Source organism: Maylandia zebra, linkage group LG2 (genome assembly GCF_041146795.1).
Source record: "Maylandia zebra isolate NMK-2024a linkage group LG2, Mzebra_GT3a, whole genome shotgun sequence".
Classification (NCBI taxonomy): domain Eukaryota; kingdom Metazoa; phylum Chordata; class Actinopteri; order Cichliformes; family Cichlidae; genus Maylandia; species Maylandia zebra.
In genome coordinates this window covers 23,990,095-24,009,706 of record NC_135168.1, presented here as the reverse complement: position 1 = coordinate 24,009,706, position 19,612 = coordinate 23,990,095, and the positions used below count along the sequence as shown (strand labels likewise).

The 19,612-nt window shown below is 45.0% G+C and overlaps 1 protein-coding gene across 1 annotated transcript in view; it reads right to left on the bottom strand.

The window, feature by feature from the left end:
* Window positions 1-19,612, bottom strand: part of fat2 (FAT atypical cadherin 2) — a 93,278-nt gene that overhangs the window by 20,557 nt on the left and 53,109 nt on the right. Inside the window, exons 15-22 of the mRNA XM_004552067.1 lie at window positions 18,232-18,465; window positions 14,543-14,932; window positions 7,108-7,319; window positions 5,988-6,125; window positions 5,763-5,906; window positions 2,198-2,395; window positions 847-1,447; window positions 561-761 (exon numbers count right to left, since the gene is read on the bottom strand). Of these exons, the coding sequence (XP_004552124.1) occupies window positions 561-761; window positions 847-1,447; window positions 2,198-2,395; window positions 5,763-5,906; window positions 5,988-6,125; window positions 7,108-7,319; window positions 14,543-14,932; window positions 18,232-18,465 (2,118 nt within the window). The remainder of the gene's footprint in view (window positions 1-560; window positions 762-846; window positions 1,448-2,197; window positions 2,396-5,762; window positions 5,907-5,987; window positions 6,126-7,107; window positions 7,320-14,542; window positions 14,933-18,231; window positions 18,466-19,612) is intronic.

Sequence of the window (19,612 nt, the reverse complement as noted above, 5' to 3'; positions counted from 1 at the left end):
GACGAAATTCCGGCTGCACACACTGAAGCATGAAAAGATCATTTTCTCTGCAGCTCTTTGAATATGGAGTGACGTCAGGGGTTAGGAGGTCAGTGTACTCGTCATCATAACACAGCATGTAAGCATGCAGTATATATCGTTTTCCAGGTAGAGACCCTACAACGATGTTCACTTTAAAGTCACCAGCCTCCACGAACAGAAAGCTCGCTTAGAAGCCTAGTCCTACACGTGTGACAGAGGACTCGATAAAGAGCTGAACCGGCCTCATGTCAGGTTCGCTCAGGTACACCACAGCTGAATAACCCAGGAGGACGCTGTGCCCTCTGTGGGTGTTCAGTCACATGACTCTACTGCAGCACACTTAGAATAGAATAGAATAGAATTCAACTTTATTGTCATTGCACATGCACAGGTACAGGGCAACGAAATGCAAACCTGCAGGCCCGAACTTTACGATTCAAACATGCTGCTCTTCAGAAGATGTCAGAAACAGCTGCTGCACCCTGTCAGCTCACTCATACGTACATATGCTCTGAGTACAGACAGACAGGTGGACGTACGGTTGCAGGGGCAGGCGCTCTCCCAGGTGTGCTGCGGGGTGATGTAAGTAGCTCTGGCGGTGGTGAAATGGCCCAGCCTCTCTCCCGACAGCCGCACGGAGTTCCTGCAGCCTCGCGGTGGGCATCCGCTGCCCAGACAGCCGTTGTGACTCACTCTGAGGATGCTGAGGCCTAGAGAGTCCTCGATGTCCGATATAATTCCTGTACCAAAGAGTCCAACATGTCAGATGGCACACATACTGAACACTGACCTCACTGACCACGTGTGATCATGCAGCACTTTCACCTGCGAGCCTGCTGGTGGGCAGGGGCCGAACGGGGCCGCCCTGAGGCCTCCAGATGAGCAGGGCCTCCAGAGCCCGGGGGTCAGGCCGCTGCTGTAGGCTGGCCAGGTGGAGCTCCTGCCGGGGGAGATCCAGCTCTTGTCCCAGGCTGCGCTGGAGGCCTCTCCAGTGATCGCCCAGGAACTCCTCCGGCGACATCCCGACCAGCTGCAGAGTCAGTCCAGAGTCCAACGCTTGCTGAGTGGCCACCCACACGTGAACTTTGACCCCGGTCCAGACGGTGAACTTCCCGTCGCTCACGCTGATATTGAGCGCGTACGAGCCCTCCTCCAGGTGTTCGTCTGCCCAGATTTTGCCGTCAGCCTGGTCTACGGAGAAGCTCCTGCCGTCGGGACTCTGCGAGACCAGGCTGTAGGTCAGGACGTCCTGCACATCCTGGTCTGAGGCGTGGAGCCTGCCGACAACCCGGTTTGCAAACAGCCCTCCGGAGGTGGTGATGGAGACCTCAAGCGGCACCACAGACGGAGGATACTTGCTCTCCTCGGTGACATTGATGTTGACCACGCAGATGGAGGACAGGGGAGGGTGGCCGCTGTCTGTCACCTGGGCAAAGGTGGAGCACAAAAAATTAAATGATTTGATTTGTTCTTATGAAATATCATTGAAATGTAAAAGCTGGGACAGGTAACATGTCTGTTTCTCCTTATGCATTTACAGGTGTGCAGGTGTGTGTCTCCCTCCTCTCTAATGCTTTCTAATAAACTTTTTTCTCACTTGCAATCAAAGCAAAAACATTTGTATTTCACATTTCATATTAATCCTTTTGTTTCTTTGTTGTGATCAACCAAACACTGTCCAACCACTGTGATTTATTTTTTTTCTCCCTCTGACAGCAGAGAACAAAATGAAAAATGGAGCATTTTGGACTAAAGTATCATCTCTCAGCATCCCAAAATATATTTGTTCCAGCCAACAAAATCCATACAGTGCAGGACACGAATATGCACCATCAGCTGCAACCTGAAACAGCCTGAACCCTCAGAATAACCCCTTCTGTAAATGGATTATAGTGAAGAGTTGAAGCAGGGTCATTCTTCTGACTTTCATTTTTCCAGCTTAAATAATTCCTGTATTCAAACTCAGTCATCATTACTGGGTGTGCAGGGTCAGTCTTGACAGTTCAGAACCACAGAAAACCATAAAGACGACTTTGTTCTAACTTTTCTTCACCTCTCTGGACAGCACAGTGGCTGAGGCCGGGAGCGACGCTCAGCACTTCCAAAGCTGAGACAAACTTTCTAAGATGTCTTTCCTGCAGTGAGAGTTTGTGAGAGAAAGACAAGAGCTTCTCACCTGTATCTTGAGCTGATGGTGAGCTTTCACCTTCTTCCTGAGCGGAGCAGAGAGCGACAGCAGGCCGCCCTGGTCCACATGGAAACGGCGGTCCTCGTTCCCGCTGACAATGTGGAAGGAGAAAGGCGGGCCGTTCCTTGGGGTGTCTTTGTCCGTCACCACCAGCTGGAGGATGCTGCTGCCAACCGCCTCGCCCTCCTGCGGGACACATTTTTATTCAGTTTTGTGCTTCTAAGGATGTTCTCGTTATCCCAGCACCACAGAGCTCCAACATCGACCTCAGAGCTCCCATTAACCAGAGATTTTGTATGTTCTACCTCATGTTAAAACATTCACATGCAACACTGCCTGTATAGTTGCTCTGCCTATTTCATGACATCAAGCATGTGATGGGAGATACACTGCAACGTCATCCAGCTCATTCTGCAGGATTTAATCTGACAGTTAGAAATGTTCTGTCTGCAGGAACATGTGAAGCATTGATTATACTCAAACACACTCGGCTCACATCCATTTCACTCACACTGGCCTGTTTAGGCTCAGTGACTGGTGGGCAGTGTTGGTCAAGTTACTTGAAAAAAGTAATCAGTAACTAATTACAGATTACTCCCCCCAAAAAGTAATCCCGTTACTTTACTGATTACTTATTTTCAAAAGTAATTAATTACTTAGTTACTTAGTTACTTTTTAAAAACACGATTTGCAACCTGAATAGGTGATAAAGCGATAGATCTTTCAGCCCAATTCTACTTTTTCTGCATAATCCATCATACAAAATGTAATCAAATGGAAAAGTCTCTTTTTAAAACTTGTTTTATTAGTTTTAACTTTATGCATCAAGCAAAAATTAAATTATCTGCAACATTCTCTGACTAGAAGAAATTTGTTTAATATTTAAACCTATTTTCTGCACATTCCAAAAATTCTAAAATATTTTTTTGTGTGTGTTTACACTCACTCTTTCACATAGATGCAAGTAAAAAACACAGCAGAAAATAAATAAAGTCAAAGACTAGCGGTCCTGTTGCTCTATTTTCACCTGTAAAGCAGTAGTAGGGTAGGCGGAGGTGTGCTCTGGTGCAGGTGTGCGGCAGCGGTCAGTGGAAGAATCCGCGAGTTTCTCTGTGAGTTTCCCATTACGTCGTTGCGCACTCGGTATTTGCTTGGAAGTTTAGGGGTTTTTTTCGCTGTAAAAAGAAGTTTTCTTCCCACGCACAACGGACGCTAATGTTTTTGTCACTTTTTATGGAATCAAACTCAAAGTAAGGTCAGTGCTTCCACACTTTAAACGCTGCACGCTCATACTCTCTCCCGCATTCATACATGTATATATCATGTATATATCTTTCTATCCTTCTATCTACTTAGCACTTTTAATTCTTATTCTCATTTTTATTTTCATGTCTATTTAAGCTTAATTTATAACAGTATTTATAACAGTATGTTTGCACTGAAGCAATTTCCTAATGTTGTAAACCCGCTCAACATTTGGCAATAAAACCCTTTCTGATTCTGGTTCTGATTCGATATATGATCCATTGTTGATCTGCACACAGCTGTTGTCACGAACGTCGCACTCGCTTACGTCACTGTCATGAGATGTTCTCGCAAAAAAGAAATCACGGTTTTAGTAACGCAGTAACGCAGCGTTCCTACGGGAAAGTAACGGTAATCTAATTACCGTTTTTGCAATAGTAATCCCTTACTTTACTCGTTACCTGAAAAAAGTAATCAGATTACACGTTACAAGTAACGCGTTACTGCCCATCTCTGCTGGTGGGTGAATGGATGGATAGATGGATGGATAAATGAATGATTGAATGAATTGGTGGATTGATAGCGTGGTGGGTGGATGGATGGATGTCAAATATCTTATGTGTGCTGGACAGAGCCACACTGATCACACTCTTCCTGTTTAGCACTCCATCCGTGTTTACTGGTCATTTAAAGAACAGCTGGCATGTCTGTACAGCTCAGAGACACTTCGGCGTCGTTTCATGGAAGCTGTTTGTAGAGTGACTCCCTCCTGTTTCCACTGACTGTGCCAGAAAATAATGAAGACCTTCAGCTGTTTGCTGTGATGGATTACCTACTATCTCAACTAATTTAAGAGGCTTTGCATGCTGATTTTCATATTGTAGGGAATTAATAGAAACCAGAGCTTCCTGGAAAAATAGGTTATCAATCTAAAAACATGCGGCGTGCTTTGGGAGAGGATGCATCAGAGTTAATGGACTAAAATGTGCAACACCTCCGAGAGAGGACCTTTAAACTTCCAACTACAGCACGCCTCACAGGACGCAGGAGAGACGAAGCTCAGCTTCATGATAGCGAGACCAATGTGCAGGTGGAACGTGCAATTATCTTAAAGCTGCATTCTTTCTGAGTTTCTTCATCAGGCAGAGCTGGCTGCGGAGCTGTCGGCAGATGGGACGATAACCCAGAGTCCGGATTTGTCCTCACACTGGGTTTGGCAGTGTTTCGGTCCTGGATCAGTGACTCGATGGAAGTTTGCGAGCTGGCGGGGGAAAAAGTAACTGTCAGTGAGGCGCTGCGATGGGACTGCCAGCAGCGTGAATTCATGTCCACGCACGCAGGCATGTGGGCATCCACATCCCAATGAAGCATCCAAAAATACACACTGGAGCGAAAGCTTTGACTTTGCAACGTAATTAGGAGTTTCAGGTGAGAGCGAAACGCTGACGTCTTTCTGCCGCTTTGATCCCTGAAAGCTCAGAAACCGCTCTGATGACGGAGCAGCATATATCCACCTGTCACAGAGAGTACTGACAGGTGGATAAACGGTCACCTGTAGTGAGCTCTCTTTAATTACCTGCAGCCATCAGGTCATCTGTCTCCATTATCACCTTGTTAGGCCGAGCAGCTGCTTTACGGGGACGCCTTAACCGCTTGTCTCTGTCTGTGTTTATCCACAGGTGTCAAAAGTCACACAGGACTGTAACTGTGGCGCCCTCCCTGAGGACAGCCGAGCTTATTAATGACAGGTGATTCATTCTGGCCGGTTCTGGGTACACACACGTATTTCTTTCCCTCGACATAACTCTCTTTTTCCTGACGCAGGCGTGTGGTGCAGTCATGATTGTGTCTTTTTAAAGCTGCAGAGCCACATTACATATCTGCAGGGTGACAGAGTGATTATAAACCTGGGCATGAGGCGGGGGAATATATGGACCACTGAGCTTGGATCAAAAAACAACAAATGTACAAAAAAAATGGGGATGTTTTTCTTAGAAAGTTACACATAAGGGATAAAACAGCGGAGAACTTCTCCGAGATTAAAATCACTACTTAAGAAGCAAACCTTTGACCTGAGAATATAAAGTCTGAATATTTACAGAACATGGTGAGACTCTCTCATTACCCCTCAAATGTGGTGTATTGGGCTCATTGCAGCTCATTTTAAAGCTTGTTTTCTAGGTCAACTCGAACAGCAGCAGGAACACGAGTTGGAATCTGGGGAATATCTGTCAGCATAATAATAACATTAATATTTTAAATGAATAAAGGCTTCCAGCCTGGGTGGGTGACGCTCGGGTCGTTGTACCTGCAGCAGCAGACTGTGGTTGACCTGAGAGAAGACGGGCGGGTTGTCGTTGACGTCGTTGACGGTGACGGCGACGAGGACGGCCGAGGACAGAGGTGGGCTGCCTTCGTCTGCTGCCTGCACCGTTAGGGAGTAGTGAGGGATCTGCAGATGAGGAGAGAGTTTTCACGTGACCTGCTGCTTCTTTAGTGCGACGCAGCTCACATTGCTCCTGAGCACGCTCACCTCCTCTCTGTCCAGCGCAGTGCGGACAGTGATGTCACCGCTGCGAGCGTCGACGGAGAACTGTTGCAGAAGGTCGCCGCTCACAATCGAGTAGCGCAGCAGGTTATTGACTGGGCCATCCTCATCTGTGGCAGTTACCTGGACATGGAGAAAAAGCAAGGATGAAAATCGGGAGAGGAATAACTGCGCCTACCTCTTTGGAGGTCAGGGGTCACACAAAACATCCCCACGACACACCGACAAATTGAGTTGCGAGTGGGTCAAAGGTCACGGAGAGCTGAGCTCTGTGCGAAGGTCTGAATGTGGCTCCTTGGCTGGAGGACTCTTCACATCCAGCCTCTCAAGCTTTCAGCAGCTGCGTCCGCACAGCGTGCATCTTCCTCACAACAGCGCACTCGTTCTCACCTTCATTTAAATGAGGATTAGATTGGACTTGGATTTTTGCCTCTTCAGCTTCAGTATCATTATCATACTTTTGTTCTCTCTAACATAATAACTTCAATGAGTCATCCAGTTAATCTGGGTTGGTTCGACTGTAACATTATTATTAAAAGTCAAAACTTGATAATAGATTAAAAAAAGACTGAAAATGAATAATGCCGTGTTTTGAAGTTGTCCCGCCCGACTTCTCCTCCTCTGTGACTGCAACTAACGAATCCTTTCATTCCGCTACCAGAACCTCTGTCTCGTTATTTAAAGGTGAGCCTGACGACGTGGGAACAAATGACAAGAAAAACGAGGAGGAGAGAATCACGCAGCCCAGCTGTGACCGTCGGGAGGCGGTGAGCTGTGTTATCTCTGCTGCTGGCCTGAAAGGATGACGCTGACGTGCTGCTGAACAACTGCATGTGTGTGCGTGCTCCTCCCGTGCTGTTATTAATGTGTGTGAATGATGTTTTTCATCACTTGTTTTCTTTACATTAGCACGTGTTATGAGATCATCAGCTTGCATGAGCACTAAATACATGCAGATTGCCCCTCAGCTGTGAAGCTGTCAGTGCGTCTCTGTGTACGACCTGGGGAACATTGTTAATTAAAAGCTTGAGCATGTGCTACATAAACCCAGCATGCGGACTCCATACAGAACAACGACCGACCTCGTGTGAGTCACACCTCTCACCTTCATCACTAGGCGCCCAGGTGATAGATCCTCCAACACCTCGGCACTGTAGTCACTGCGCCCAAACACCGGCGGGTTGTCGTTCACGTCTGTCACGTTAATGATGACCGTGGCGATGTCACTGAGTGGCGACTTCCCACGGCTCCCCTCCACAGACAGGTAGTACTCCCGGGAAACCTCAAAATCCAGCGGGGCCACGAGAGTCACGAGGCCTGCATGAAGGGAAACGGCTGGTTTGATCACGTGCTCCGACACTGGTGCTAAATTTGCTCAAAATTCCATCCTCGCCTCGAGAAGCAGGAGACACGGGACAGGAGAGAAGAGTTGAGCTCAGTAAATCAGAGTGCCCTCGCTTCCTTCCTCTTTCCCTGCAGTACAAACTTCCCTCCTTCTGTGTATGGTATCATGTGACACGCCTCTGTGCATTCTCACCTGGACAGTAAGTCCACTGCACAGCTTTTATCACCACTCAGCAGCTCTGCAGCCAATGTGTTAAAGCAATAAGCTGAATGCCTTGCTTAAGAGCGCTGATCGTAGCTGATAGTGGAGAAGTGAACACCTCGTACATTAGATCAAACACTGCTCATATTTCTGAGGGTTTGCGGAGGCACGCACACTGTGCAGTTACAAACACATTACAGGGAAACGCTCACAAGTGGGTACAAGACCGAAACCGGCACATGAATTCTTTCATAATTACTGTTTTGATGAAGCCCTTCGACCAATCAGAAACTGGGGATGATAGGCCTTTTTAATGGCGCTGCCAAAAGGCAGATAAAGTAAACTGGACTCAACCTTTTTACATCTCTTTCAATTTTAATTAAGTGGTGCAGGTAACTGGGTCACATCACCTGGATGGAGCCCTCACTCTCCTCACTGTTGATCTGTTGTATCTGGTGGCTCAGAGCAGGCGGCCTGCTAATCAGAAGGTTGCTTTGTGAGCTCGACTTCCCACGATTCAGTGTGCACCATGAGCCACAAGCGGCCCCACAAAGTCTGTATGTATTTAGTCCCTGTGTGACCAACCGACTCCAGGAGTTTGGACACATTTTTAACGCTCCTCACACCCACTCTGCTCCTACACCACATCCTTTATCTCGGACCTCACTTCCTGTTTTATTTTGAAAGCTGTTCCTTGTGCTTTGCGTCTGTTTTTGTTTCCCCCGTGTCGTGTTCGGTGTCTCATTCTGCCCAGCTGCTTACACTTCCCTGATAACCTTTTTAGTGTTTCTCAGCCTCACTGTGGGTTTCTTATAATTCCAGTTAGTCTCCCAGTGAGTCATAGTTTTGCCCTCTTTGGACTCAACCCTAAATGAAGAGCTCATTTTCAGTTCAACCCTCCATCCACACTGACCCTCCACGGGACCAAAGCTGCACCTCTCAGGGGCCGGCACTGGTCCCCGGGACAAATGTTTGACACCCGTGATTTAAAAGCTTAAACTGATGACTTTAATAAAATAAACCAAGCTTCTTTGTGAAAAATGAAATCTTTACAATTATGAATTTTATTCACAGCAAAAAGCAGAAAAACCATGAAGAATGTGAGAGCGTGACAGCAGCTCCTGACGGGTTGATTCACATCTGCGCTAATGTGCGCTGGTGTGTGTGGGCTCAAAGAAAATAATCAGAGAGCCAAGACATCAAGTCCAGGCTAGCTTGCTTTTGACGAGTCCTGTCATTCACGACTCGTTTCACTGGAAGCTGCCACGGTGCGTCTCCCTCTTCATTAACATCTCTGATCTCACCCACATGATTTGGTGACACAAATGACCTCTGGGCGTAATGGCGCATTACCGGCAAATGTCAAAGGAGGGATTTTGGAGCGTTTTCAGCTCACACATTCCTCAAGTTCGCAGCCTGTGAAAGATCAGTAACGTTCAGTGAAGTAACAGAAACACATTTTACAAACTTGGCAGGAAGTCCGCGATTTCACTTTTTACTCTGCAGATTTACTATTTTTTTCCTCCCTTTGTGTCACCGCTGCAATTCTGTGCCATTAACTAACTTTCAGTGCATGGTAATGTTTCCCAACAACTACTAAAAAAGACATAAAGTCTAAGAGGAAATGTGCGGAACACTAACAGAGCAGCCCGCCTCGAAGCTTGGTTTCAGATCTCCACCCACATTACTGAGCACAGCCCTGAAAGACAAACGCTGCTAAACATTAAAGCCTCTGGAAAATTCTTGGATCATCCGGAATCAGGTTAAAGGCAGCTCGGATCATCGGGGTTTTCTACAGCAGCTTTTCTCGCACTGTTGGAAGCAGCAAGCTCAGCTTCAAGCTCAGTAGAGTCTTCATTCTGGTCCCAACAACCCCCCAACAACTCGGCCACGAAGCATCAAAAGATGCTGATCACGAGTGTCTCCATGGAGGGCAGAGTCAACTCATATATTTATCAGAAGGTGGAGGAGGCCCTAGAAATCCTAAAAGTCAGGCAAACAAGACAAAAGTACAAGAAAATAAAGAAAATAAAGACCAATAGATCCATTCATCCATTTTCTTTCACTTATCATCTGGGCCCTGAGCAGCAAAGCCCTCCCTCTCCCCCATCACCTCCCCATACTGCCAGGGAAGCCTGAGTGCTCTAAACACTCTTTAGATTAGGATTACATCACAGAGAGGAAGCTGTTAGACTGTCTGTTTATAATGGTCAGCCAATCAGAACAAAGCCAGCTTCAAGGGCTTAAACAGCTTGTTTCAGACAGAGGATGAACTGAGGTCCAGTGCGAGAAAAAGAAGGATTATTTTGAACTGTGACTCATGTGAAGCTGCTCTAATCCAGCCCAAGAATCAAACTGTGATGCTATAAACTGTTCATCTCAAATCCTATAACTGAAACGATGATGCATGGAAGACTTTTGTTTCCAGCTTGACGTTGTGTTTTTGCCTGAGCAGAAGCGTGAAGTGACACGTCACTGAGGTTTTCCTCATTTGTGTGATGGCGCTGTCTTTTGGTTCTGGAGCTTACACAGCTCGCAGAGATTTGTGCGCTCTGGCTCACAGTACAGAGCTGCAGTAAGAGAGAAAAAGTGCTGTGTGTCCGGTGTGTGACAAACAGCATTTGATCCAGGGGCGATTCTAGGATCAGAGCTTTGGGGTGCTGAGCACCCAGAGAGCTGCCCATCCAGGCAAGGTAAACTTTCCTCATCACGATGAGACTTCTTCCCTGTCTCTGTCAGTCCCTGTATCCTTAAATGTCTCCCGTTGTCCCGAGTTCCCTCTGACTGTCCCCTTGGTGCATTTAAACCCCTGGTCCTCCCTGTCCTCGTCCTCTGTTGTCTTCATCTCCATTATCAGTCATCACAATTTTACCATCTCTGTGCAAGTCTGCAAATTTCTTTATTAAATCATAAGATTCTTAAATTCATCAAGTCTCTCTGTGCCTGGGTCCTCGTCACAAAACATGACATCACTGTTTTGTACATTTTAACACAATTTAATCCCCACATTTGTGAAAGAAAAGCAAAACACTTTTTTGAAAAGTCTGTAACAAAACCATCAAATCTGATCAAGGTTATTTAAATGCTGCAAAAGAAGAATGGATTGGAATTTTTAAAAAATACATATACTAATAATGGATTGCATTTATATAGCGCTTTGCGGGGCCCTCAAAGTGCTTTACAATTCCACTATTCATTCACTCACTGGTGGAGGCAGCTACAGTTGGTGACAGAAGCGAGGCTGCCATATCGCGCCATCGGCCCCTCACCAGTAGGCGGCAGGTGAAGTGTCTTGCCCAAGGACACAACGACCGAGACCGTCCGAGCCAGGGCTCGAACCGACAACCTGCCGGTTACAAGACGAACTGCCAACTCTTTGAGCCACGATCGCAGTTTCCTAACCTTAATTACTGCGGGATAATAATGAATGATGCTCACTGTGAGTAAAAAGTAAGCTGAGTGCATTTTTTGGACAGAGATTCACTTTTAGTGTATTATAATACAATACAGATACATAAAAATACACTCCAAAAATAGAAGAGTCCTTGAAATGTACAAAATATTATTAAAAAATGTAAAAAAACTGAGACACCTTAGCCTCTGGTACAATGTATGCAATGTATGAAAAGATCTTTACTGCAGATACTACTATGGCTCTGCAGATCTTTTCTTTTATCCTCTGTCGCCTCAGCTTGAGGTTGGCAAATCTTTCTATCACATTTTGGTGTTCAAGTCTCTCAAGCATCTCTTTCTCAACTGACATCACAGCCAGGTGCTGGAGTCTGCTTTGACCCATGGTCCTTCTCAGCCAGGTATGGAGCTGACTCAAGACACTAAAAGACCTCTCACAGCTCCAGCTGCTAACTGGGTTTGTTAGGACAACCTGAATAACAGTTTTCAGTTTGGGGAAGATCTGATTATCCAGAAGATTGTACAATGTTAACATATCTGGGATGGCACCAGCCTCACTCTTGAGCTTCAAAAAGTCTCTGGCAACCGTGACTTCCTCTGAATGAAGCTCAATATGGTAATGCAGTGCCAGGGCTGACAACCCAGTTTGTTTTGCAGACTGTGTATAGCAGCTTTAACATAGGGAGAACACAACTTCCAGATTGTACGAGTAAAATTAGTTTTTCTTTGCCAGTTTAACAGTTTCTGTTGTGCCTGTTAGTACTCCCTGTCTGTTTTCTTACCTGGTTCTTCCTGACCTTGTACTTTCTCCTCATGTTCTCCTCTTTCCTCTCTCCCTCTTTGGACTGACAATCATACACAAATAGATTGTATTCAATTAGATTAAAAAATACTATTAAGATCACTAATAAAAAAAGTCCTATCTCAGTTTACTTTTAACCAAAAGGCAAATAAACAAACCACATGTACATCTAATAAAGGATATAAATATTGAAACACTGATCCAACATTATCCTTTATTGATGAATCATTTGATTTTACACTTTTACCTGAATGTGGCTCCTTTTTTTGAAAAAACTACCTCATATCCATTATGAACCTGGCTGTCTCTCTATACACAAACAAACACACACACACAACAGGAGTTATAAGGTTAATGGGCATCCAGTCAGTTAGCTAGTTAGTACCTTGGGTTCAATATCGGCACATATGACAAAATAACCAGTTTCTCTCATTACATTTGAAACAGGACGGTGGTAACAACAGTAGGCTGCGGACAATGTTACGTTTTACATTTTAAATAGGCTGCATACATTTAAATGGGAGCAACAGGACGGTCAAACGTTGCTGATTTTACTACAGAGCAGGACGGATTGTAGGGTAGCAAACACAGTCGGAAAACACGTTTTCAACACTGCAGGTTACCTGGTGTAATATTTTTCAGCTAAAAAGAAACATGGCCTGACTCCTACCTAACTATATAAAGAGTAACTGAAGGTTAAATGCAGCTAACATGTCCTGTTTTAAGCCAGACACTTACACCTCTGCTCCGCTGCGTCTCAGCCACCATCGCTCTGGCAGCAACGGCGCTAGAGCCCGAGCAGGGGAGAGCAGGAACAAACCACTTTGGGAGGGGGGAGGGGTTATCTATACTTTTGTTGTTAAAATGTTCCATCTCAATTATGTACTGTATGCTGAAGCACCCCCAAAAATGGGCTAAAAAAATGGGCTAAAATCGCCCCTGATTTGATCAGAGGCCGGAGGGAGATTTACTATTTACGACAGCGTACTCCACAATATGCTCGGAGATGTTTACGGATGATGCACAGGATCAATAATTGATTCAATTCTGAATCATTCTGCAGACATCAAAAAACTCAAATCATAAATTATCCACAAGCCAGTGAGTCACTCATCTCTAATCGTGCTGTGGATGGATGAGTATTGATTGGAAATTAACTTTGAGAAAAACAGGAGAAACTGGAGCTTCTGCTGTTTGTGAATCATCTCAGACAGAAAGCTGAACTCTTCCTGTTGGCGATTCCCGCCGGAGGCGTGCGAGCTTCCGACACACAAACAGCACTCCCTCTTCTGCAGGGGGAAGGATCCATTCATAAAACACACGATTCAGGTCAAACACAACCCGCTCGCCTGGAATTCTTCACTGACATAGCATCGACCAGCTCAAAGTTCACCAAACTAAAAATAACTACGCTGACCAATCATATTCTCACATCCTGTATGCTGGGTAAATATGAAACTAGTGTCAGCCGGCTGTTAAAAAAAAAAAACAATCCTAACGGGACGACACACAGAACTATTTCTGCTGTCCAGAGAGCAGCTGCATGAAGGACCGTCACACACTCATGCAAGCGTGAGTGTGTGCTGCAGGCTGACAGCGCTTCAAACTGAGAATAAGTAAAGACATGTGAGTTAGTGACCTGCGTTGTTGCAGAGGCTGCATCGATCAGTGAAATCGCTAAACTGCTGGAACTGTGGTGCTGCTCGCTGGTCTCTTTGCTCTGGTGTGCAGGCCGAGGCAACAGTTTCACACTTTTCCATTTCAGCTTTAAAGTGTCATACGAACCAAAAATAACCTGCAATCTCAGTGAATCCCATCTAGTTGAGATTCTGATCGTCTTGTCTTGGCTTTTCAAAATAAACAGATGAGTGCACCTCTTCTGGCCTTTAATGATTTATTGGCAACGAGCTGTGAGTCCCACACTGCAGTTCAGTCCGACTGTTAAACCCAGCAGAGGGCGAAGCTCGCGAGCGCTCGCTGCACCATCTGCAGCATTAATAAAGCCTCTCTGCACCAAGGCAACAGTCTTAATCCTTTTTAAAAACATCTGCAGGTAGAAAAACTTAAACCTTGTGATTATTTGTCCAAAATGATTAAACTGTTTAAATTCAGACTGAGCCCAAAGCATTTCCTTTACCTGAATATTAATGCAGAGGAAATATTACCGTTGTCATGAATTTAAATACTCAGCTAATTAGTGAGCCTCTAGTCACCCATAGCAATAAAAGTTGTATATCGTTTTGTTGTAAAGTAACAAAAGTGGAGAAAACTCTGTCACAATAAATGAATCTCAACCAACGGTCCCATTTTCTCTTTGTGCTTTTATTCTGAAATCCTTTTTGTGTCTATATTTACTGTTAGCGAGTGGTCACCTGATATTTGGTTTAGCATCTTTCAGCCCTTTGTTTTGGCTTGTCTGTTTTCAGCTGACTAACCCTCACTCATTATTTCTGCTGCTGTTTTCTTTTCTCCAGCTGAAAGGACCTATATAATAAGAATAATAACAACTATTATTATTGTTGTTGTTGTTGTTGTTGTTGTTGTTGTTGTTGTTGTTGTTATTATTTGATATGTGGCTTGTTTCTGGGGGGCCGGGTAAATGCCGCTCAGGTGTAAAGCTCACCTGTACCTGTACGCCTAATAATAATAATAAAAATAATAATGGATTGCATTTATATAGCGCTTTTCGATACCCTCAAAGCGCTTTACAATTCCACTATTCACTATTGCCTAAGCGCAATAATGAAACGCCGAGTGTTTCGTGTAATCAGCTGTTCTGACCTGTTCGTGAGTCCAGCTGGAAGCGGCCGTCCTCGTTCCCAGAGATGATACGGTACACGATGGGATCCGGGGAGCTGCTGTCTCTGGTGAGCGCAGACACGCTCAGCACCTCCGACCCGACCGCCGAGGACTCTGGGAGCTGGGCGGTGTACTCGGAGCTCATGAAGACGGGCTGGTAGTCGTCCAGAGAGACCACATCCACTGTCACCGTGGCAACAGAGTGGAGGTGACGAGGCAGGCCGCGGTCGGTGGCCTTCACCTTTAGCTCGAATGTGGTCGGAGTTTCAGGGTTCAGAGGTCGTTCCAGCCGTAGGATCCCCGAAAACTCGTCCAGAGAGAAGTAGCCGTCATCGCCGGACAGGAGGGAGTACTTCACCTCGGAGTTTATACCTGAGCACAGGAACACGGACAGGTAAGGTGTGTGAGGATGTCTCACCTGCTTCTCTGCATCAGGTCATCACTTTTAATAGCGACCTTATCCTGCTCAGGTTAGAATCATAAAGACTAAAGCAGTGAAATCTCTTATAGAGACAGACTGTATAAGCAGACGGCTTTAATCAATATGTTAATATAAATAAATGTAACTATATAAATAAATATACTCAGGTCATCAAGAAACAAATACGTCTCCATTTTACTGTCAGCCGATCCCAGCTGTGATTGGCTGACAGTAAATGAGGCCCTGAGCCAATGAACAGAAGCTGTTCTCCCCTTGAGTTCAGGTGTTTTGGATCCACTGAAGGTGTTTCAGGAAGTTTGTGAAACCCCGGATGACGGGACTTTGATTTTGCAGAGATGAAAGTCCAACATGTTTGTTTTGAGTTATCCAAAATTGTTTCGAGAGTGTAACTGGAGGCCATCCAGAGTCAGGTTATTACTTTGGTTTGTTGGGTGTGACTGATCCTTTTATCCAAACAGAAAAATATGAATTAGTCAAGAAACTGTTATCTAAGCCACATCTGGATTTCCACATAGCGCCAATTAAAAGAATCAAAAGAAAGAATAATCAGCGCACGCTTTGAACTCTCCGGGCTGTAAACATGAAAAAACACGAAGCATCCAGGAGATCCCACTGTTTCTGCACAGTTACACATTTACAGTGGGAGTGTGTGGGTGAAAAGCCCAGCATGTGTGTTTCTAATGAAAACCACTGATGATAAAAATGACCCTCCCCATGAGGAGGCTCGTTAACCACTAACTCCAGAGCAATAAGAAGAACATTCAGATTCCCGCAGAGCTCGTGAAATAACGCCTCTATTTTTCTCACTCTTTTTATTCGTTGTCTGATCTCCTGCTGAACAGACTAAGCAGCCTAAAGATGTCACTACGGGTAAAGGTCAAACACTTTGTGTTGGTTTTTCAGAGGATTAGCACTTCAACTACGGTTATTTTCTGTCTGCTGCTCGAGCTCTGCTGCACAGTTTCACCGTCACATGTGACTCCACATCTCTGTTTTGATGCCTGCAGTTTTTTCTCTGCGTGCTGAAGTGGTTTTATCCATTTATCTGGCAAATAAAGCATTAAAAAATGGAAACATGAGTGTGAGTCACTGGCATCTGTGAGAAAGTCGTCAGCACTGAGAAAGAGGACATGCCGCTGCACATCTGAAGGCGTGGCCAGCCTGTTGGGGCTGTGTGTGTCCTACCTGTCTGAATCTGTCCACCTTTGTACAAACTAATGTGTGTGTGCAGTCCCACTGTGATCCACCATTTGAATGACACATCGAAAACCACACACACCTGCACAAACCGAGCTCTTTTCTTTAATGTGACTTCACCCATGCAGCACTCAAACTAATTAATAAGGTGTTTACAACTGCACTGGCAATCTGCAGCAAAGTGTGGCCGCTCGCCTCAGTAAGAGAGGGCTGGGGTACATCAGCGATACGTGTGCTGATTACAAAACCCCGGGCTTTACATGAATCACAGGAAGGAGGAGCAGCACAAAGGAAACCACAAAGACAGAAGTGAACACGCAGCTCCACCTCTGCACAAATAATACCAACCAATGTGAAACACTGGCTGCTTCTTACTCTTCTTATCGGGATTTAGAGCAAGCGGCCTACAAGTGTAGCATTAACAGATTTTTGAAATGAATAATATTTAAAAACGGTTTGACAAAAGTAAATCCTCATGAAGAAGACCAAATTTGTGGTATTTGGGAAAAAAAATACAAATAGAAGGTTTAACAAAGAAAGAGTCTTTACTCGTGTTCAAGATAAACTCTGTAACTCTTGGATTTTGTAGAGCTGAAAAAAGCACAGCTGATGTCTGAAGTTCATTCATTTGTTGCCAGAAAGTATTCTGAATATTGTGTGAGATGGACACCAGTGGGCCTACAGTTTAAGGCTGCGATGAATCTAAAGATGCAAAAAGTGTTTCTGTATTCATACGTGTGTAACTGTTCACACAGAGATATTACTAATGTTACTATGTTATTTTGTATTTCTTTTATATTTACGTGTTGGAAATAAAAAGCAGTGAAACTTTTGTGACAAACTTTTGCGTGCGACTCGTAAACAGCAGCGTCAATGCAGAAATGCCATTAAAGTTTTAAGTGATGCATGAATATGCGTTCACACTTTAAATGTTTAAGAAACTCTGATGACGTCACCGAGCCATCAGCCTGCAGCTGGTTCTGAAAAATAAGCGTCTTTCGTTTCATGTCCAACCTTTTCCCGCTACACTCACAAATTACACATCAAAGCAGAGGCGTGTTTGCCCTCCATCCCCCGAAACCCCCCACCCCACAGACACTGATCAGAGCTCTCACACAGACGTTGGCTTTCCTTAAAATAACTACAAAAACTGCATATAAAACTACTTTTTATCATTAAAGTGTCTTATTAAAGTTTTCTCTAGATTTAATTGTCATTTTAAAAAGGTAAAGCAACACCTGTACATAAAAAAGGCAGTGTTTACAGTAATTCAGGACTACCCACACTGCATGAAATAATAACAGACGTCCAAATGTGACACCAAAGCCAAGTTAAACGGCTTTTATGGCTGACATTATTTTTAGCTGCTTTTGTAGTGGCCTTTGGTTTTGCTTTGTCATTAAGGCACACCCACATATTTTCACACATTAATGAGGACACGCAGACACGCGACCGACTGCAGGAAGCGCGGCAGCTCTGATGTCATGTTTAAAAGCAGAAATGTGGCAGTAAAAATCTAAAGGGTGAAAGTTCAGGTTTGAAATGCAGACTCTAATGAAAACAGATTAATTAGGATTCTTTGTTTTAGAGCGCAATGTTTTTAGAAAGAGTCAGCTATAACTGAAGCTAAAAATGTAAAATGAGTGAGGTGCTCATGCTGCAGGGGTCAAAGGTTAAAAGCTACGTGATGCAGATAATTCCCATCACAGCTGGAACAACACAGCAAAGGTGAACTTCAGGTGGGTGTTTCATGGACGGCTTTGCCTTTATTATGTTTGGGATCAGTCAAACCACCCACACACACACACACACACACACACACACACACACACACACACACACACACACACACACACACACACACACACACACACAGGCACGCCTGAGCATCAGGCTTTAACCTGATACCAGAATGAAGAGTTTGTCCCAACATGTTCGGACCTGACATAAACAACTCCGTGTTCAGTTTGTCTAGTTACTCCACCTTCGCTGCACCCACAGCGACACGTCAAACTCAGCAGCAGCAGCTCACCTGTGTCAGGGTCCTTGGCATACACCACAGCGACCGGCGTGCGGACAGTGGTGTTGTCGAACACGGTGACCTCATAGTGGCTGGACGAGAAGCGGGGCGGGTTGTCGTTCATGTCCTGGACCATCAGCAGGATGTCGGCCTGACAGGATCGACCCCCGCCATCCGTCGCCTTCGCCACCAGGTTGAACTCCACGTTCCTCTCACGGTCCAGCACGGCCAGCGTGAAGAGCTCACCTGGGACAGGTGTACGACACACAACCATCAAACCGCGGAACACAAACATCCCCAAAACAAGGCCAACACATCTCCACACGTTGGTGATGCACATGCAGATGATGACGTATGTCTTATAATTAAAGTATCAGCAGTCATCTTCAGGTCAGATGTAGCGTGTTGAGATGAATATTGTGAGGTGTTATTTTAATATTTGAGGTGTGAGCAGGTGAGCATGGTGTTTCCTGCTTAAAACTGATAGTCACTCCCTCCAAAAAGACAAAGTCCAACTGGTCTGCATGGAGTCAGATAAGTCTCACTGCTTTGCCTCACTAAACAAAAGTGTCTGCATTTCCTGTTCTTTATGAACATTTGATAAGCAATAAAATATTCAGGAAATACCCCAGCCACGAAGGACAGGCCTCCGCTAACGAGCAGCTTAAAGAGGCCGCACACGTTATTCATCGCCATGACACAAACATCGTGTGACTGTGGTGCTGCTCATTTACAGGTGACAGTTTTAGGCCCGAGTATTATAAACTTATATTACTCAGTCAAATGTTAAAACTTTTTGGTGTTTTGTCGCGTGAATGGCAGGATGCTAAACTCCAGCGGAACCTAAACACATCACCAGCTTGTCCCCATCGGTGTTTTAGTGTTTCATGCACACCTTGCTGAAGTTTGGCTCCCGTGAAGGTGTGAGCATGTCTCTTTGATTATTTTGGATTCTATTTTGCTGCAGGTATCACAGCTTGTAAAGACTTTACAGGGAACGGAGAGTCTTTGAATTCCTGCTTTAGGATTTTTGGGCACATTCTCATCTTCATGGGCTTTACGGCGTTATGGTGCGCCTCTTTTGAAGTCTAGGTTTTCAATCCTAATGCCTTCAGCTTGGCCTCGGGTTGAGCCCGTTGTGTTTTTTTAGTCTGCAGTGGATGCTAAGGTGTGTTTAGGATCACTGTGCTCTGCTATGAGCCATCCACTTATGGAGGCTTTCCATTTCTTCCTGATGCACCCCCACAGAGAGGAGTTCTTTTCATAGATCCTGTACTCTTTGTTCTCCAAACGTCTTTCTAACAAAAACTTTCTTTTGAAAATGTTTCACGAAGGCACCGGGATCCTTCTGATGTTCAGACTTCCAGAGGAAAGCTTTTCTTCTAATGACTCT